The sequence below is a fragment of the Nomascus leucogenys genome, chromosome 3, assembly GCF_006542625.1.
Source record: "Nomascus leucogenys isolate Asia chromosome 3, Asia_NLE_v1, whole genome shotgun sequence".
In the NCBI taxonomy this organism is placed as follows: domain Eukaryota; kingdom Metazoa; phylum Chordata; class Mammalia; order Primates; family Hylobatidae; genus Nomascus; species Nomascus leucogenys.
The window spans coordinates 151,156,412-151,179,006 of NC_044383.1; the positions used below are offsets into that span (position 1 = coordinate 151,156,412).

The 22,595-nt window shown below is 39.7% G+C and overlaps 1 protein-coding gene across 6 annotated transcripts in view; it reads right to left on the bottom strand.

Moving 5' to 3' along the window:
- Positions 1 to 22,595, bottom strand: part of PDE10A (phosphodiesterase 10A) — a 662,241-nt gene that overhangs the window by 118,931 nt on the left and 520,715 nt on the right. For all 6 annotated transcript variants that reach the window (XM_030809949.1, XM_030809952.1, XM_030809953.1 and 3 more), the window contains one exon: positions 153 to 273. In XM_030809949.1, the coding sequence (XP_030665809.1) occupies positions 153 to 273 (121 nt within the window). The remainder of the gene's footprint in view (positions 1 to 152; positions 274 to 22,595) is intronic.

Genomic DNA, 22,595 nt, shown 5'->3' on the forward strand with positions numbered 1-22,595 from the left:
TTTCATAATAAAATATTTTCACTTCAAATTTAGTCCAGAAATAGAAGTAAATATCAATGACTTTCATCTGCCTCTTAGGAAGTATTTTTTGCTGCTTTTTGTAAAAGAATCTTTGCCCCATTTTTCTAAGAGGAATACAAAATACTTCTTACCTATTTTAATGATGCTGCTCAGTTCGTAGAGGAGTAGCTGGTTGTCTCCTCCTGTGTCCAACCGTTGTTCTATATAGCTGTTTAGTTCATATACAACTCCCTGCATATTCGTATCTTGGTACTTTGGATTAAGCATAACAAAAATAAAAACAGCGTTTAAATAAAATATAATAAAAATTCCTTAGTCTGTAAAACACACTATTAATATATGTGACTTAATATACTAAGCTATTCATTATGCTTTTATAGCACATGATTTAAATATTATAATCTATTTTATAAAACAAGTAGATTGAAAATTAAAATTGCTATGACTATTTATTTATTTATTTTGAGACAGGGGCTGTCTCTGTTACCCAGGCTGGAATGCAGTGGCACTATCTCAGCTCACTGCAACCTCCACCTCCTGGGCTCAAGCCATCCTCCCACCTCAGCCTCCCAAGCGGCTGGGACTACAGGCACACACCACCACACCAGGCCTGGCTAATTTTTATATTTTTTGTAGTGACAGGCTTTCACCATGTTGCCCACGCTGGTCTCAAAAACTCCTGGGCTCAAGTGATCCCTCTGCCTCAGACTCACAAAGTGCTAGGATTGAAGGCATGAGCCACTGCGCCCAGCCAACTTCTTATTTAGAATTATCCACAGACTGCATCTATGCAGCCTATATATATTAAAATAGTAGGTGTTACAAATTTTAACTTTGTTTCTGAAGTTTTATATATATTAGGTAACTTGATTAGTAAAAATGTTATCATACAAGAGCTTGCTGAGGGCACCTCTGAAAGATGCTAGAAAAGTCTGCTGCAGCCGCTGCACTGGGTGAAACAAGTGCCCTGTGTGCCACTCTAACTTTCCATTCCTTTCCATCTACATGGCTCCACCTTGGTCTGCTCTCATCCCTGCCACCATAGCAAGAGTAGATGCTTGCACTGCAGCCACTGTCCCCACAGCAGCAGCCCCACAGCATGTCCACAGCACAAGGCTTCATCATGGCACCAGTGACAACAGCAGGTGAACAGGGAGATGTCAACCCCTACCCTGCTCTAGTTCAAGCTATACTGTGTCTTCTCTAAAGGAATAAAAAACAGTCCTCCAATAATCTCCCTGCTCCCAAACTTGTCTTACTAAACCTAGTCTCAAAACAACAGGCACTGTAAACTTGACATATAAAATTCTGTCTCTCCCTGACTTAAAACACTCCTGGGGCTTCCTACTGCACTTGGAATAATAGACAAAAATGCCTCACACATTAACACACCACATGCTGCAAAGCATGGTTACTATCCAGCTCAAAACTTCATCCCACACCCCACTCCCTCTACCCTCACTGTCACAACCCTGGCCATCTTTCTGCTTCTTGATCATTCAGATAACTTCCACTTCTAAAGGTCTATTACTTGCTGTTTTCTTGAGCACTGTACTCAATAAATATCTGTTGAATGAACAAGTAAGTAAGCAACCAGTCAATGATTGGACAAATACCACTGACCATCCTGACAATGCACTAGAGTAGGCTCTCTTCTAGTCATCAGAGGCCCTAGAACAGTGAAACAAACCATTAAAGATACTGTCTTCAATACTCACATTCTAGTTGGAAGAGAATCAATATGTAAATAAGGCAGGTTTTTATATGAGAGCACCAACTTGGGTCCAGTATGCTAGTGCTAGGTTGGCTGAAATCTGTTCTCAAAAGTGGCCGATGCTCCATGAAGTTGAAACCTCAGAACTTCCCTGATATATATTCAAAGGCTTAGCAAGATTGGAATGCTAGATTTGGCTGATGATGGGAGACTAGTTTCGCAATCCCCTGGCTATGTCCTAGGGATGCCCCTCTTCACCAAGGCCACGAGAAATACATTTATAGGGGGAGCCCTGGCATATGTGAATATATACCTGGCTCTGGTGCAGGCCAGGAATTAATGAGGGAACTGCAGCCATATGGCTGGGTTCCTTGAATTCACCCAGAAGATGGGATATTGATGTGGCAGAGGACAAGTGGGAGCACTGAACATCCAGAGACAAGGTGGGTATTGTCAGCACAACCAACAGAAGCAAAGCTGCAGAGGAATTTGGTCACAGAAATATTCAGCATGGCTGGTTCATCACAGTTGCTATGGTTTGAACATTTCCTCCAAAGCTCATGTTTTGGAAACTTAACCCTCAGTGCAACAGTGTTGAGTGGTGGGACCTTTAAAAGGCAGAGCCCTTGTGAATGGAATAATGATGTTATTGGGGGAGTGAATTAGTTATCACGGGAGTGGGGTCCTGATAAAAGATGACTTTGGTCCCCTTCCCTTCTCGCTCTTGTACATTCTCTCTTGCTCTTCTCCTTTCTGCCATGGGATGACACAGCAGTAAGGCCCTCACCAAATGAAGGCCCCTCAACCCAGGACTTCCCAGCCTCCAAAATTGTAAGAAATAAATTTCTGTTCTTTATAAATTACCTAGTCTCAGATACTCTACTACAGCAGCACAAAATGGACTAAAACAGAAAACTGGTACCAAGAAGTGGGGCTGTGGCAATAACAAATATCTAAAAATGCGGAAGTAGCTTTGGAACTGGGAAATGAGTAGAGGCCAAAAGAACTTTGAGAAAATGGCTGTAAAGAACCTAGACTGCAATAAAGGAAGCATCAAGGGAAATTCTGGTGAGGGCTCAGAAAAAAAAAAAAAAAAACAGCTGTAGGGAGGGCCTTAACTTTCTTAGGAATTACTTAAGTGGTCACAATCAGAATGCTGATAGAAACATGGACAATAACGGCTATTCTGATGAGGTATCAGATGGAAATGAACAAGATACTGGCAACTGGAGTAAAAGCCGTCCTTATGAAGTTACAAAGAACTTGATGGATCTGTAGCCATGTCCCAGGGCTATATAGAAAGCAGAACTTAAGGGCAATGAACTCAAGTATCTGGTGGCAGAAATTTCTAAGCAAAATAATGAAGGATCTTCATGACTACTCTGAACTGCACATAGTAAGATGTGAGTAGACAGAATTTAAAGGTGGAATTTGTAATTAAAAGGGAAGCAGAATGTTAAGATTTGGAAAATTTGCAGCCTGGATGTGTTAAGTGTGAAAAGACATGTTTAGCAGAACAAACCAAGGGTTTGTGGGCAACTGAACATTTTCTAAAAACCTAAGTAGAGACAGAAAGTAGCAGGGTGCTATTCATCAAGACAACGGGAGAAAGACCATAAGGCTGCTTCAGAGATCTTGGAGGCCATCCCTCCCACCACAGGCTCAGAGCCGGGCCTTGAGGGCAAGGTTTCCAGAAGGTGTCCATGGAACCTCAGTTTTTGCTGCCCAGGCAACTTAGGACTCTACTCCCTGCATTCCTTCACAATGTGAGCCCCTGCCACGGTTCAAGTGAGTTCAAGTGCAGCTCCTGCCACACCTCCAGAGGGCACAAACAGTAAGTCATAGTGTATCCACATAATACTAACTGCAAACTTGCAGGCTGCATGAGCTGCGGTGCCACAGCAGCCTCTACCTAGATTTCAAAGGATGGTAGTAGACAGCCTGGGGCCCATGGACAAACTTGCTGCAGCAGTAGAGCCCACACAGAGAGCCCCCAGTAGGCCAATGCCTAGTGGAGCCCTGGGAGCAAGGCCATCTCAGAGACTCCAAAATGTAGAGTTACCAATGCAACTCCACAACTCTGTAGAAGCTCAGGCATGAGACACCAACCTGTGAGAGCTGAAGTGTGGGCTGGCCCCAGCAAAATCATAAGGGCAAGGATACTCAAGGCCTAGGGAGCCTAACCCCCACTCCAGTGTGCCCAGAATGGGAGAAATTGAGTCAAAGAAGATTATTCTCCAGCTTTAAAACTTAATGCTGTTTTCTCTGTTGAGTTTTGGACTTTTGGGACCAGTTGCCCCCTTTCTTGTCTATTTCTCCTTTTTGGAATGGGAATATCAATCCTATGCCTGTTCTACCATTGAATTTTGGAAGTAGATGACTTGTTTTGATTTCACAGGCTCAAAGCTGGAGAAGGTTTGCTTCAGGACAAATTGTCCCTTGAGGGTCACTCATACCTGATTTAGATGAGACTCTGGACTGATGCTGCACAAGTTAAGAACTTTGAGACCACTGGAATGTAATTAATGTATACTACATGTTAAAAGGACATGAATTTTGGTGGCCAGGGGTGGACTGCTATGGTTTAAATGTATCTCCCAAAGTTTGTGTTAAAAACTTAATCCCCAACGCAACAGTATGGAGAAGTGGGACCTTAAGAGGTGATTAGGTCATGATGGCCCTGTCTTCATAAATAGATCAATACCATTACTGGGGGAGTGAATTAATTATCTCAGCAGTGGGTTTCTGAATAAAAGGATGAGTTTGGCCACCTTCCTCTCTCTCTAAAGCGTGATCTCTTGCCCTTCCACCTTCTGCCATGGGATGATGCAGCAGGAAGGTCCTTGCAAGATGCAGGCACCTTGACCTTGGGCTTCTCTGTCTCCAGAACTGTAAGAAATAAATTCATTTTATTTATAAATTTCCTAGTCTGTAGTATTCAGGTATAGCAACACAAAACAAAGATAACAGTGTCCCTGGAACTGAACAGCACAGCCTATTGACATATTTTTTTTCATTTGTCTAAACAGAAAAGTTGTGGCTTAAATGAATAAAAATCTGACTTGATGACCACAAGAGAAAGTCAGAATACTTCATTGAATTCCCAGACATGGGCCAATTCACAGGCCCAGAACTCCTTAAATAAGGAAAGAGAAAGCAAGGTCCCCTTGAAGAAGAATCCTACTATGCTGCCAAAAATTTATAGCATAGATCTTCCGCCTGCCTTTCCCAAAGAGGTCTGCAGCCATTTACCTGGGTGACTGAATATTATGGGGGCAGGCAGAATTACTAGATTTGGGGGACTACTGGACATCAGCTCTACCCGACATTCTTTATTATTATTATTATTTTGAGACAGGGTCTAGCTCTGTTGCCCAGGCTGGAATGCAGCACTAATTATTAAGAGACCCAAACTCCAATGAGGTGTACCAATCAAAAGGGGCTCATGGAGATCAGGTGATCAATGAAGTTTTAGCTCCAAGTTTGACTCAAAAATGAGCCACAATGGGGTCTCCAACACATCCTCTGGTGACTGCAGTTTGGGAATACACTTCTGGAACAGACATACTCAGCGGCAGACAGAACTCCGCACTGAAGGATCCCCATGTAGGAAGGGACTGAAGAAGTGAGACTTGGAGAAATCTGAGGGAAGAGCTTCCCAAGTAAAGAGAACAGGATAAATCAGTTAATTACTATGACCAAAAGCGCCGAAACAGAAACCTGCCAAGCAATTCTTAGGCTGCATTTCAAACTTCAAAAACTACTAACTTCTACTATTAGGCTTTTACCTGTGGTAGCCACTCCCTGCTCTCTCCCCAAGCACTGAGAGCCTCGGCTGTAGAAGAGGTTCTCTTAGGTGTGTGTATTCCCTTCTCACATCTGCTGCCTTCCTGGGCGGTGCCTAACATTTCTGAGGGCTGATTCCGCCTCCCATTAGCCTTGTGGGCCCTACTTGCTTTGTTGCACACTTGACCATGGTAAGTCATTTGTCTCCAACTCAGTTTTGTGACTTTTCATTGCTAAAATGTAATCTTAACAGCCAAAACTTCTCAGTTATTTTCTAGCTCCAGATTTTTGTCCAAGTCTTGTTCTTACCCAGATACCTGTTGATAGGTATTTACATAATTACAGAATTTACATAAAAATCATGAACACTTGAAATTCTAATGACTCTAAAATATGACAGCATTGTTTGAGGTCACCAAAACTTAGGTTATTTTCTTTATCATCTGTAACCAGATCCTATTCGAGCTATTTCAGGTTCTGAATAACTTCAGATAAAATATTCTACTCGATCATAGCCTCTCTTCCTTACTTACTCCACTTACTCCAACCACTAGTTCTGTATTCTCTTTCCCCCATAGTCTTTAAAAGGAGCTTCTATGAGAATGAAGCTAGCCTAAAAGAAAGCTGAGCCAAACAATAGTGAGAGACCTAAGTCATAATGATAGACTTTGAACATCTAGATCCAGGCAAGCAAAAGCTTCATGTTTAAAAATCACTAGATATTTCTTTTCAATAAACCAATACATTCTCTGAATTCTTCATTTTCCCCGTGGAAGAAAGGAGCATTAGCCAGCTTAAGGGGAGTTTTTAGTCATTCAGTCCCTACACAAATGATACACGGCTGACTCCTTCCTCTTAGCATATAATTCTGAGAACAGGCCCTTTAATAATGACCTGTGTGCAGTGCTGAGATCAATAACCAGCTGTTCTCCATCTCTTTTGGACAGGAAATGGGTTGTTACAAACAAGTGAGAACAAGAAGACATTCTGGGATGTGGACAGTTTATCATGAGGTTTCATTTCACGTCTCTGGGCTTTAGCTTTCTCATTTGTATAATAAGAAGGCTAAATTATACTGTCTGCAAAATGCTTTCCCTTTCCAACACTAAATGTCTAAGATAAGCTATGACCTAGATTTTAAAATTTTGTCTTGTTTATATTAAGCTTCAAATTCTAATATTTAATCCAATAGAATTTTAGCACATCCTGTTTCCTTTTGTTGCTCATTATAAATGCAAAGATATTATGACAGCAAAATGTTTTTACTATAATTACTATTCTATATTGACATATTAACTCAAATATTAAAGGTCTATGTATATAGTTAACAAACCACTCAAACCATAATATACTGTAAAATGTAAAATTACATGCAAATGTACAAGAATAAGCAAAATTGTTATGTGGTTGTTAGCCTTGTGGTCATTCTGTTGTTTATCAGGACTGTTATGAAAGGCAAATCTGAGGAGACAAATTATATGAATGTCAAATCACATACCTGTAAGACACTTCTATGGAAACCCCGTGATAAAGGAATCAATTTCTATTCGACTGAATAAACATGAATTCTATGGCTTGACTAATAACAATTACAATAAGCATACTAATAAAGATGTTAAGACTTGTATCTTTACAGCATTTTTAACTACATAAAGTCCTTTCATGCCTTTCCTAAGAGAACCTACAACAAGTTTATACTGGGCGTCACTGCAGCATTCGTAATTCGAGACCAGTTAAAATTCCAAAGTAGAGTAAGCTAGGAGCTACACAATTTCCCGAATCAAATTGGACACCACCATCTTCATATTCTGTTCCATGCTGATTTCATGCAGTACTTGCGTTTTATTTGAGCAACCACCAAAAACAACAGCTTCACAAAGATAAGACTTTAACGATAGAACTGTAGTGATCTAATATTAAAACTGAACTATGTCAAGCTAACATCATCAAGCTATATGTGTGTATGTATATATATATATATATATAACATATATCAAGCTACATCAGGTTCTGTCCAACATATGCCACTGTGTTTCCCATGACATTTTAATATACCCTGAGTTACCCTTGTACATTTGCTGTGGTGCCTCAGGGCATTTGGAACACAGTTTGGGAACCAGGGGAAAGCCACACTCTTGCCTACGGGGAAATAATATTTTACAAAATAAAATGGTAATGAACAAATCAGTGTTAATCGTTGGTTCAGAAAGAAAGTAAAAGCTGGTTTAACCGGGAGGACAAATGTTCCCATGCCTGCTAAAATGAATTAGTTATGTAAACATGCATTAGACAGCTACTTAGCCAAAAAAGTTTAGAGGCAATTCAGTAATCACATGGAAAATGTGACCCCTGTTAGTCCCGAGAGTCTGTTATTCTATGAGGTGGCACCAACATATCTTGAAGGCCAACAATAAACAAGAAGCCATAATGAGACAAATGTTAAATTGGATAAATATTTAACAGCATAAAAAGGAGCTCCTCAGTTTCTAATATAAACTTCAATATTGGAAAAATATCTTCTTCTCATCATTCTTTATATTATTCCTTTCTTTTTATATTGTTTATAATGTTTTATTTTGACATAATTTCGATCTTACAGAAAACTGCAAGAATAGTACAAGAAACACCTTGTACACCTTTTACCCAGAGCTATAGACTGTATCTCTGTCTCCCCCTAAAATTCCTATGCTGAAATCTTAACCCCCACTGTGATGCAATCAGGAGGTGGGAGCTTCAGGGGAGTGATGAGGTCAGGAGAATAGAGCCCTCATGAATGGGATTAGGGACTGGACACTTCCACCCTATGAGGGCACGGCAAGAAGACAGCTGCCTATTATCAGGAAGAGGGTCCTCAGCAGACCCCGAATCTGCCATCACCTTGATCTTGAACTTCACGGCTTCCAGAGTTGCAATTTCTGATGTTTATTATGCCACCAGTCTATGGGACTTTGTGACAGCAGCTAAACGAGGACACTAAGGTTTACCAGTAATTCAATTTGTCTTATTTGCCTTAGCATTCTATCAGTAAATTGTATCTATCAATCTTTCTGTCCACACATGGACATGCGCAGGCACACACACACACACTCACACACACAGTTTTATAAATATGTTTTAATATTTTAAGAGCAAGTTGGTGTGCCCCTTTATTCCTAGACACTTCAGTGTGCATTTCCCAAGTAAAAGAACATTCCCTTACAAGTTAAATACAGTTACCATGATCAGAAAATTTAACATTTCTACAACAATATTAGCTAAATAAAAACCGACATTCATAGTTCACCTGTTGTCCCAAAAATGTCCTATAAAGGATTATGACCCCCCACCCATCTAAGTTCAAATCCCAGATCACATATGCTATTTAGGCATCACATTTCTTTAGCATCTTCAGTGTAGAACAGTTCCTCAGCCTGTCTTGTGTTTCTTGAACTTGATACTTTTGAAGAATATAGGCCAATTTTGACTTGTCTGATGTTTTCTAAAGATCAGATTGAGGTTCTGAATTTTTTTCAGTGAAACAATGAAGTGATGAAGCTAGAAAGCCATAATTCGAAGAAGAGTGAGCCTGCCTGGCTGCCTCCCTGACTTCCTCCATGTGAACATGGAATCAAAGACTTACCTTACACAACAGGGCATGATCCACTATTACTGTCATTAAATTTGATGCTCAAACTGGCCCAGATTTGTTGAGCAGAAACCCCTTCAGGATAGCTCCTATATGCTTTTGACACGTCCTAATGATTCCTTCAACACTTCCTTACCTTTTTGTCACATACTTTGCCAGCCCTTGAATCAGCCATTTCTAATTCAAAGAAATCCCAGTTCCCTTTAGTAGAAAATGGCATTTAAAATTCAAGAGTTGAAGGTATATCACACTGCTGCTAATGCTTCTAACACATTAGATAGATAGATAGATAGATAGATAGATAGATAGATAGATAATTATATATATATATATTATATATATAATGATTGCAGATTCAGCTGCTCAGGATATAGTATTGCAGTTATTAGCTTTCTACAATGCTAATCCCAATTGTCAGGCTGCTCTGCAACCTATCAGAGGGAAACCACATTTAGTCGATTATATCAAGGCCTGTGATGGTATCAGAGGTAATCTGCATAAAGCTACTTTGTTGGCACAGGCAATGGCAGGACTGAGAGTGGATAACGGAAATACTGCGTTTCCTGGAGCTTGTTTTAACTGTGGGAAGCGTGGTCATACTAAAAAAGCATGTAGAAAAAATCAGCGAGTCAGGCCGCCAGATAGGGATAAAAAGAAAACTGCTGAGCCTGAAATATGTCCAAAATGTAAAAAAGGAAAACAAAGGGCTAATCAGTGTCACTCTAAGTTTGATAAAGATGGGAAACCGATTTTGGGAAATGCCACGAGGGGCCCGTCCCGGGCCCCATTCTAAACCAGGGCATTTCCAGCTCAGGCCATTCCCTCACCCCATACAATGTCTGTCCCCTGCCACAGCCGGTAGTGCTGCAGTAGATTTACGCTGCACAAAAGCTGTGAGCCTTCTGCCTGGGGAACCCCCGCAGAAGGTCCCAACAGGAGTCTGTGGACCCTTGCCAGCGGGTACAATAGGATTACTTTTAGGAAAGTCTAGTTTAAGTTTAAAATGGGTACAAATACATACAGGAGTCATTGATTCAGATTACAATGTGGAAATTCAAGTTGTTGTATCTACTTCTGTTCCCTGGAAAGCAGAGCCAGGAGAGCGCATAGCACAGCTCCTGATTGCGCCGTATGTGGGAATGGGGAAAAGTGAAATTAAACGAACAGGAGGATTTGGAAGCACAAACAAACAAGGCAAAGCAGCTTATTGGGTAAATCAAATTACTGATAAACATCCTACTTGTGAAATAACTATTCAGGGAAAGAAATTTAAAGGTTTGGTAGATACAGGAGCAACATTTCAATCATTTCTCTACAGCACTGGCTGTCCACTTGGCCAATTCAACCGGCTCAATTTAACATAGTTGGAGTTGGTAAAGCCCCTGAAGTATACCAAAGTAGCTATATTTTGCATTGTGAAGGGCCCGATGGACAACCTGGGACTATTCAACCAATTATAACTTCTGCACCTATAAATTTATGGGGGAGAGATTTATGACAACAATGGGGAGCACAAGTTCTAATTCCAGAACAATTAGCCCTCATAATCAACATACGATGCATGAAATGAGGTATGTCCCTAGTATGAGACTAGAAAAAAATTTGCAAGGTTTGAAAAAACTGCTTCAAGTAGAAAAACAAAGTTCCCGCCAAAGATTAGGAAATAATTTTTGATGACGGCCATTGTTAAACCTCCAGAACCTATACCTTTAAAATGGTGAACAGATAAGCCAATTTGGATACAACAACGGCTGCTGAGTAAAGAGAAACTGGAGGCTTTAGAGGAATTAGTTGCTGAACAATTAGAAAATGGGCACACAGCTCCAACAGCTTCCCCTTGGAATTCTCCAGTTTTCATAATTAAGAAAAAATCAGGTAAATGGAGAATGTTAAGTGACTTAAGAGCCATCAATTCAGTTATCCAACCTATGGGACCATCACAGCCAGGACTGCCTTCTCCTGCTATAATTCCAAAAATTGGCCTCGAATAATTAGTCATAGATTTAAAAGACTGTTTCTTTACTATCCCTTTAGCTGAGCAAGACTGTAAACGGTTTGCATTACAATTCCTGCAGTAAACAACCTGCAGCCTGCTAAGCATTTTCATTGTTTTACAGATGGATCTAGTAATGGTAAAGCTTCTTATTCTGGCTCAAAAAGTAAAGCTTTCCAGACGCCCTATACTTCAGCTCAAAAAGTGGAGCTTGTAGCTGTAATCGAGGTATTGACTGCTTTTGATAGGCCTATTAATGTGATTTCTGATTCTTCATGCATGGTTCATTCCACACAGTTAATTGAAAATGCTCAGTTACGATTTCATACAGATGATCAACTGATGACTTTATTTACCCAACTGCAAACAGCAGTTAGAAGTACAATGCACCCTTTTTACATCACTCACATTAGGGCTCATGTACCTCTTCCAGAACCTTTGACTGAAGGGAATCAAATGGCCGATCACCTAGTTGCTAATGCAGTATCTAATGCTAGACACTTTCACAATTTAACCCATGTTAATGCCTCTGGTCTCAAACGCAGATACAGCATCACCTGGAAATAAGCTAAAAATATTATCCAATGATGCCCAACTTGCCAAATGGTGCATTCCTCAGCTTTTACAGGAGGAGTTAATCCTCGAGGACTGGAATCTAACTCTCTTTAGCAAATGGATGTCACATGTGTTCCCTCGTTTGGGAGACTAGCTTATGTACATGTATGTGTGGACACCTTTTCTCACTTTGGGCTACATGCCAATCAAGAGAGTCTTCTGCCTGTGTTAAATGTCACCTTTTGCAGTGTTTTGCGGTGATGGACATTCCAGCTTCTATTAAAACAGATAACACCCCAGGCTATACTAGCCAAGCTCTAGCTACATTTTTCTCTATGTGGAATATTAAACACATTACTGGTATCCCATACAATTCTCAAGGACAAGACATAGTGGAAAGAATGAATCTTTCCCTAAAACAGCAGTTGCAAAAGGGGGAAATAGAGAACCCCACAGATACAATTGAATCTAGCATTATTAACTTTAAATTTTTTGAGCCTGCCCAAAGGCCAGATGTTATCAGCAGCTGAACAGCATCTACAGAAACCAGGTGCAAAGACAGAAGCAGAACAACCAATTTGGTGGAGAGATAGAATAACAAACAGTTGGGAAATAGGTAAAATAACTTGGGGCAGAGGTTATGCTTGTGTTTCTCCAGGGCTGAATCAACAGCCGATTTGGATGCCATCAAGACACCTAAAACCTTATCATGAGCCAGATGCCAAGGAAGAGATTCTGGGAGGATCCCGAGGACCCCCTGGTTGCAGCCATGTCGAGACTGACGCTGAGGAGGATCCCAACTGTCACAAGCAACACTCATCAAACACAGCCACCCACCTAGGGACAGATCAAGAAGCTGTCACAGATGGTGGAAGAAAACCTGAGGGAAGCCGTACAACCAGTCACGACGAGTAATTTAATGGTAGCTATGATAGCGGTGATCACCACTGCCATGAGTATTCCTTCAACAAGGGCTGACACAGAGAACAATTATACTTATTGGGCATATTTATCAATCTTGGCTGGCAATAATGCCTAGATGTAATCACTCTATAACACAGTTACACATGCTTTCTCATCTCAGTATTTACCATAATAAATCTGCTACTATAATTGAGGCATATCACCCTCAAAAACCTTTTTGTAAACAGGATTGGACCCAGTTAGAAAAAATGAACATACTTGTTTAGTAAGATTGCATTGCAGAACAGGCAGAGGGGCTGCACAACGATTCCTATGGAATCATTATTGATTGGTCCCCTAAGGGGATGTTTAGCTTGAATTGCACCTCTCAGTCTGAGTGTCACAGCCACACTATGTTCAGCTGATCTGAACAAAACAGTCAGATGGTAGAAATGGCAAAAATTACAGCGAAAGTTCCTATTATCTGGAACCATGGTGGTATAGTGGCACCTCAACCTCAAATGATATGGCTCGTTGTAGGAGGTAAACATAATGATTTGTGGAAACTATTAATAGCTCTTAATAAGATCAAAATTTGGGAAAGAATAAAAAAGCATCTAGAAGGACACTCTACAAACTTGTTTTTGGATACAGCAAAATTAAAAGAACAAATATTTAAAGCATCCCAGGCACACCTGAGCTTAATGCAAGGAACTGGAGTGCTTAAAGGAGCTGCGGACAAATTAGCAGCTAGTAACCCATTAATATGGATAAAAACACTTGGAAGCTTTGTAATTTCAATGATGATTGTGCTTTTAATCTGTGTTGTTTGTCTTTGTATAGTCTGCAGATGTGGATCCTGACTCCTGCGAGAAGTAGCTCACCATCACAAAGCTGCCTTTGCTTTTATCGATTTGCAAATCAAATAAGGGGGACATGTTGGGAATAAGCCCCCCAAAATCTGACCATAAACTGGCCCCAAAACTGGCCATAAACAAAATCTCTGCAACACTGTGACATGTTCATGACAGCCATAAAGCCCACACTGGAAGGTTGTGGGTTTACCGGAATGAGGGCAGGGAACACCTGGCCCGCCCAGGGCGGAAAACCACTTAAAGGCATTCTTAAGCCACAAACAATAGCACAAGCAATCTGTGCCTTAAGGACATGTTCCTGCTGCAGATAACTAGCCCAACCTATTCCTTTAATTCGGTCCAGCCCTTCATTTCCCATAAGGGATACTTTTAGTTAATTTAATATCTATAGAAACAATGCTAATGACTGGCTTGCTGTTAATAAACACGTGGGTAAATCTCTGTTCGGGGATCTCAGCTCTGAAGGCTGTGAGACCCCTGATTTCCCACTTCACACCTCTATATTTCTGTGTCTTTAATTCTTCTAGCGCCGCTGGGTTAGGGTCTCCCCGACCGAGCTGGTCTCAGCATATATATATATATATATATATATATATATATATATATATACACACATACACACACAAACACACACACATAGCTATGTGTAAGCTGATAATTGTCATTCTGCATGTATTTGTCTACTTACATATATATATATGTATGTAGGGAGAGATGAAAAACCATGACTCATTCTGATACTTCCAGTTCCAACCAAACACTACAGTATACATTCCACTATTCCCTATTTCCATATTTGTAATTTACCTCACCCAACATGTGAAATCTGGCTGTCAATATCCTTAACATACTTATATATTTTCTCAAGTCTAGAATACACAGAGGTAGTTTTAGAATTGCGAAGCCATACCACTTCAAATAGTAAATGTATTAACTAGATGTTAATATTTTTTAGTTTTTTAGGTAAAATTTACACACACTGAAATATACAAATCTTAATGGTACTAGTGCATAAATCCTTGTAACATACATCCTACCAAGAAAGAACATTTCATCTCTTCATAAAGTCCCTCCCATAGTCTTTTCTAATCAATCCCTGTCCTCAAGGCAGCCACTCTTTTTGACTTTTCCCACCATAGATTAGTTTTGCCAGCTTTTGGAATTATTTGTAAATGGAATCATACAATATGTACTCTTTTGAACCTACTACATTGGCTCAACAGGATGCTGGGGCAATTCAGCCATGGTACTATGTGTTTCAGGAGCATGTTCCTTTTCATTACTGGTAGCTTCCATTGTATTAATGTACTACAACTTGTTTATCTGTTGTACTATTGCTGGACATTTGGGATGTTTGTTTCCAGTTTTGAGCTATTATGAATAAAGCCTGCTATGACATTCTTATGGAAGTCTTTTTGTGAACACAGGTTTTCAATTGTCTTTAGCAAATTCAGAGTAAAATTCCTGGATTGCAAGAAAATTCCTGGATTTCAAGGTGCCCCCCTTTTTTTCAATGCTTTATATTCTTAAGAATTGAGTTATCAAAATGATTTAGGCATTTTAAAGAAAAAGTTGTTAAAAATAAAGGTGATCTACATCACACAAATGGCACAGGCTAAAAATCTAACTATCCTGTAATGAGCAACTATAATGACCCATGAAGGAAATCTGTGAGCTACACAGGAGTGGGTGGAAAAGCTTGGGGGTAACACAGAGGCCACTGATTCTTTGCAAATGCTTACTTTAAAAAATTTTTAAATCCTAAACAGTATATAAAGGGCCAGTAGATATTCACCCTGAGTCTATACTAGCACTATAGGGAAAAGAGAAAAAGCAGCCACCTTCACTTGTTCTACAGTGTAACTGAGCACAGAAGAAATGCTACACAGAGTTGTTTGAAAGGATTACAGCAGAGTAAATAAGGCACTGTATTAGTTCCTTCTCACGCTGCTATGAAGACATACCTGAGACTGGGTAATTTATAAAGAAAAGAGGTTTAGTTGACTTATAGTTCCACATGACTAGGGAGGCCTCAGGGAACTTACAATCATAGTGGAAGGTACCACGTCACAGAGCAGCAGGAGAGAGAATGAGTGCTGAGTAAAGGGGGAAGCCCCTTATAAAACCATCAAATCTTGTGAGAACTCACTCACTATCATGAGAACAAGGGGGAAACCGCCCCCATGATTCAATTATCTCCATCTGGTCAAGTCCTTGACACATGGGGATTATTACAATTCAAGGTGAGATTTGGGTGGGGACACAAAGCCAAACCATGTCAGGTATGATTTAGGAGTAGCATAGTTCCGAAGTTTAGAGAATGCATCTTAAAGAAAGCTAGCACAGATGACAGAAACTGCAGGAGGAGGTACTAAAAGAGAGGGTAGCAGAGGAACAAGCAGGGCATGAGGACAGAACGATCACGGCTGATTATCAGGACTGTCCCTGGACAATGAATTCATGTCAAAGTGGAAAGCACACAGGCAGGGATTCTGCAAATCAATGAGGCACTAATTTGAAAACACATCATTAGCTCAATTCAATAAAACAGAATAAAAACTAATATTCCAAAAGAACATTATAATTTTCAAAGGGCTTTTTATAAATTAATGAATCTCATTTAGGACAAAAAGGTTCACAAGATGAAAAGGGCTTTTCACACTAACAATTAAGTTTGTCGAAAAGGGATCCATGAGATAAAATAGTATTAAACCACTGACTGATACAGCAAACATTTTTTAAGTTTAAGATTGTTAGTAGAAAAGGATTAAGCATTCAAGGGCAGCTGAATAATGAGAAAATTAAGGGAAAGAAAAGACGTAGTTTAAGTACTTTACCCAACAGATGTATTTCTGAATGTCAGCACAGGCATACCTCATTTTGACTGTGCTTTGCTTTACTGCTCTTTGCAGATATTGCATGTTTTACAAACGGAAGGTGCATGGCAACCCTGCATCAAACAAGTCCATCAGCACCACTTTTCCAACAGCCTGTGTGCATTTCATGTCTCTATGTCACATTTTGTAATTCTCACTGTATTTCAAAACTTTTTCATTATTATTGTACCTGTTAAGGTGATCTACAGTCAGTGATATTTAATCATCTGTAACTATTCTCCCATCTCCCCTCCTCTCCTTGAACCTCCCTAATCCTGAGACAAAACAATGTTGAAATTAGACAAACCAATTAATAACTCTACAATGATCTCCAAGTGTTCAAGTGAAAGAAAGAGTCGCATGTCTCTCACTTTAAATCAAAAACTGGAAATAAGTAATCCTAGTGAGGAAGATACGTCAAAAGTCAAGACAGACCGAGAGCTGGGTCTCTCGCTCCAGTTACTGAAGTTGTGAATGCAAAGAAAAAGTTCTTAAAGGAAATTAAAAGTGCTAATCTAAAGAACACATGATAATAAGAAGAAACAGCCTTACTGCTAATATGGAGAAAGATTTGGTTGTCTGGATAGAAGATCAAACCAACTACAATATTCCCTTACAGCAAAGTGTAATCCAGAGCCCTAGCTCCCTTCAATCAGAAGGCTGAGAGATGTGAGGAAGCTGCAGAAGAAAAGTTTGAAGCTAGTAGAGGTTACTTTATGAGGTTTAAAGAAAGAAGCCATCTTCATAACAGAGAAGTGCAATGTGAAGCAGCAAGTACTGATGGAGAAGCTGCAGCAAGTTATCCAAAATATCTAGCTAAGATAATGGATGAAAGTGGCTATCCTAGACAGTAGATTTTCAAAGTAGACAAAAACATTCTTACAACATTGAGGTGTCATCTAGGACCCTTATAGCTGTAAAGGAGAAATCAATGTCTGGCTTCAAAGTTTCAAAGAACAGGTGACTCCCTTATTAGTGACAAATGCAGCTAATGACTTTAAGTTGAAACTAAGGCTCAGTGACCATTGCAAAAATTCTAGGGCCCATAAGAATTATGCTAAATTGACTCTGCCTGTGTTCTAGAAATGCAAGAACAAAGGCGCAAGGACATCACATCTGTTTTTGGCACAGTTTACTGAACATTTTAAGCCCATTGTTGAAACCTACTGCTCCAAAAAAATATTCCTTTCAAAATATTAGTCCTTGGCCAGGTGTGGTGGCTCACGCCTGCAATCCCACTTTCTATGCCTAGTGAAGATGCTATGAACATTTGTTGATATGATGACAAAGGATTTAGAATATTCTATAAACTTAGTTGATAAGGCAGAGACAAGGTTTGAAAGGATGAACCCCAATGTTCTACTATGGGCAAAATGCTTTCAAACAGCATTGCATGCTGCAGAGAAATCTTCTATGAAAGGAAGAGTCTGCTGATGTGCCAAACTTTATTTTTGCCTTATTTTTAAAAATTGCCACAGCCACCCCAGCCTTCAGCAACCACAATGCTGATACATCAGAAGCCATAGACATCTAGGCAAGAATCTCCCCCAGCAAAAAGATTACAACTCGCTGACAGCTCAGATAATCTTTAGCATTTTTTAGCAATAAAGCCATACATAATTTTATTTATTTTGTTTTTTGAGACAGAGTCTCACTCTGTTGCCTAAGCTGGAGTGCAGTGGCACGGTCTCGGCTCACTGCAACCTCTGCCTCCCAGGTTCAAGCGATTCTCCTGCCTCAGCCTCCTGAGTAGCTGGGATTGCAGGTGCCTGCCACAATGCTAGGCTAATTTTTTTTTCTTTTTTTTTTTTGTAGAGATGGGGTTTCACCATGTTGGCCAGGCTGGTCTTGAAGTCCTGACCTCGTGATCCGCCTGCCTCGGCTTCCCAAAGAGCTGGGATTACAGGCGTCAGCCACCACACCCAGGCATTATTTTTAATTAGTGAATGCACATTGCATTTTTAGACACAATGCTATTACACAATTTACAGACTACAGTATAGTATAAACATAACTGGCCAGGCGCGGTGGCTCATGCTTGTAATCCCAGCACTTTGGGAGGCCGAGGCAGGCGAATCACGAGGTGAGAAGATCAAGACCACGGTGAAACCCCGTCTCTACTAAAAATACAAAAAAATTAGCCAGGCGCAGTGGCGGGCGCCTGTAGTCCCAGCTACTCGGAGAGGCTGAGGCAGGAGAATGGCATGAACCTGGGAGGTGGAGCTTACAGTGAGCCGAGATTGCGCGACTGCACTCCAGCCTGGGCGACAGAGCAAGACTCCGTCTCAAGAAAAAAGAAAAAAAAAAACAAACAAAAAATAACTTTATATGCGCTGAGAAACCAAAAAATTCTTGTGACTCACTTTATTTTGATACTTGCTTTATTGGAACAGTCTGAAACTGAACCCACAATATCTTCTAGGTATGACTATATGTAAGGTTTTTAACAAATATTTATTTAGCAATGTGTCAAGCATTATCAGATGAGGCTACTATTCTCATGGAGTTTAAATCCTATTGGGGGAGGGGAACAGATAAACAAGAAATTATCAACTCGTGAAAACACTTACGACCAAAAAAGTATCCGATGCCTTTGTTGCCATCTTTAACAAACCACAATCTAGGTGTGACTGGATTTTATGCATAACTACTCCATTACTGGATCGTTATTATATTCTTTTTTACACAATGAAGAAATGCTCCCCAAACAACCTTTAAACAGCCCTTGAATTTATGGACTAGGACCATCCATCTTTATGGGCCTAAAACAGCTCCTCTGTTGTACCAGTTTGCAAAATCTACAGTCTAGCATAGACTTGTGGCTGCCAAGAATGGTGTGGCAAAACAGGTGGTAATTTAAAGTCTTGCAAAAGAGGAATGTGTTTAGTTCCCGCTTTTAACATTTTTATCATAATCATTTGATATCATTTTTTAGATAAAATGACTCCTTGCCTACTAGCATAGTGAGTAATAAGATATGCATCTTCTATGTATCATCTGCATCACTTTATTATTATGGAATCGGGAACAGCCTTTAAAAGACAAATGGTTCATGTCTGTAATCTATTGTTAAGATTATGGGTTTTGCCTTAAGTACAAACAGATCACTGTCTTTAGCAAGCACTTCCTAGTATTTAAGGGGTCAATAGGAACTATTTCCATATAGCAGGATATTGTATTCAATTAGGTAGAGAAGTGTTTTATACTAATATGCTCAGGAAGCCAACACGCTTAGGAGTGACGCTCCACACGGGTTTCTGAGGTTGCTATGGCTGTAGTTCATAAGGAGCAGCAAAGTTCCTGAAGAGAAATTCAGCTTAAAACAACCAATCCATAATTTATGCAAAGAATTTTTCTCTCCGGTTTTCACGAAACATAAATTTGAATGCCTGAAGATATTTCAACTTGTGTAATAAGGTGAATACGGACTTTTCTTGCAGTCTTCCTGTGGGGTTCTTCTTCATGAAGAATGAGTGATTTTTCTATCTGGGAGAGAAATTATTATCAAGAATGAGTGATTTTCCATCTGGGTGAGAAATTCTTATTGGGCTCTTTGGTTTTCAAAATTCAAAATGTCAGAATTTCACTTTATATTACTGGAACACTGTCTGTCAACTGGTTCCTCTGGCTTCTAAATCCCGTGTTGATAATCACCAAGATAGGATAACTGCCTGCACTCCAGGTATTTGTTTATAAGTATCATTTTGGACCATTCAAAGCCCACCACTTAGCCAAAGCCTGACTTCAAGAAAATTCTATTTAGGGTGCTGTAAAGAGACAGGCTTTCTATCGACTCCTCCACGTGCTTTCCCTTCTACCCTTGGGTCACATCACTTTAGCCCTGCGGTTTTCAGCAGGAGTGAGTGAGGGCATTGGTGTTTAGTCCATGTTTGCTGCTACAAAGGAATACCTGAGGCTAGGTAATTTATAAATACAAAAGGTTTATTTGGCTCACGGATCTGCTGGTGAGGGCTTCAGGCTGCTTCCACTCCTGGAGGAAGCAAAGGGGAACCAGTGTGGGCAGATATCACATGACCACAGAGGAAGCAAGGGAGGGAGTGGAGTTTCAACCGGAGACTTGTTAGGGCCAAACAAACCATACACAAACCACAGCAATAGGTAACGAGAACTGACTCCAGGTAATTCTAACTTATGTCTAATCTAATCCAGCCTTCTGTACGGTCAACTGCACTTTTTGAACACTGAACCACATTATAATATTATGCTTTTGAAACTTATTGAAAATTGCTATAAATCGGATATATAAACTTACTTGCATTTTCATAAAATCCAGTATTAAAAACTTTGTCCTGAAAAAGACTGACTGGTGTCTTTCCCTTAGAGGATAAGTAAATCAACCTTGGTTTATACTTCACCTGATTAAAAATTAAAAGCCAGATTTTCTACTCATTCATAGAAAAGTATTACCTCTTACGAATTGTTTTCTTTCTATTCTTCCTCTGTTGTACTTGCTTATGCTTGTTTTTCTGGTAATCAATTAGAAAACCTCTTTTTAAATGATATAGAAAGCAAAGCAATGGAAAGTGAGTAAATGGTAACTAGTTGTGAGGGAACAGGTAAAGCTGCAATAGGGAGGACTTGGGAGGCTGACAGGGTCTCTCTAAGCCCTTAAAGACTCTGTTTAGGCCATCCTCCCCTCTCTGTCCCATAGCATCAAACTTTCTCTCTCTACTGGATCATTTCCACAAATATATAAACATGTTGTCATGTATCCCATATTTTAAGAGAAAAAAACTAAAACAAAACCAGGGCTTTTTGTTGCCTCTTTATAGCTTTCCTATACGTTTACCACCTATTTCTCTCCTCTCTTTTCAGGTAAAACTCCATAAAACAATTGTGTCTATTGCTGCCTACAATTTCTCTTCTCTCACAAACTCCAATTGCTCCAAGAAAACAGCTTATACTGCGGTCACCAATGACCTCACACTGCCAAACCAAAAGGTCAGCTCTCAGTCTTCCTTTCCCTTAGAACTCCAGCACCATTTGACATAGTTGATTGCTCTATTTTAAATAATTTTTTATTTAAAAGAAACATATACCCTTGATTCTCTTCCCACCTCTTGTTTTCAGTCTTCCTTTCTACTTCTTCCTCCCTTAGAAGTCTCAGCCTTCTAAATGTTAGGTTCCAGGGTTGAGCCACACTCACCTGTCAAGTGATCTCATCTGGGTTCATGACTTTAGCTACTATCTGTATGTGGATGGTTCTTAAATCATCATATTACTAATGATCTCAAATTTATATCTCTAACCCAGAACATTTTACCTAAACTCCAGTCTCATATATACAACTTACTACTTAACATCTCCCATTTGGAAATCTATTACACATCTCCAACTTAGCACATTCAAAACTGATTGTCTGTTAGGAACCACCCCCTGAACACACACCCTGACCTGTCTGTCCTGCAGGCCCTCCCAGGGAGGGCCTCCCAGCCTTCCACCGGCTCAGGCAAAACCCTGATGCCTCCTTTCTTCCCTCCGTTTTAATATCACGCATCTGGATTAATCAATAATTCTTGTTAGCCCTCCCTTCAAAATAAATACAGAATTCTATCCAACCCAAGCATTTTACCCTACCTTCATTACCACCGGCTCGGTCCAATCTCTTATTAGACTTACAACACTAGCCTTCTACTTGCCAATCACCGTTGGCAATGAAAAATTCTTCTTTTAAAGTGCTGCTGAATTCATTTATTTAGGATTTCTGAACTTCTGTTGGTGCTAATAAAACTGGTTAACAGTCTCTTAATTTAATGCTTTTTTATCTTTTGTTTAATGCTCTAATTTTTATGACAAAAATAATATTCCCTTTTGAGATGAGTTATTTTCCTAGCTTTTGAAGTGCACACTTCATATAATGTAGAAATTTTCTCCTCTTTAATGTTTGGTGGAATTATTCAGCAAAAGCTTTTCGGCCTCAGGTCATTTTAGGTGGTCTTTTCCTAATTTGTTCAGTTTTTTCACTATAGCAGTATATTCAGGTTTCTTAACTCTTCTTCAATTTTGATAATTTGTAATTTCCTCAAAATTGGCCATTTCATATACATTTGCAATTATATTAGTAAATAGTATTTGCTATTCTCTATTTAATTATTCATAATCTCCCTAGTGTCCATATTTATATTCCCTTTCTCATTGTTAATGCCTGTATTTTCTTTTTTCTTAGATTGCCAAAGACAATCTCTTTTATGGAATTGATCTATTTGAAGAACTATCTTTTGCATTA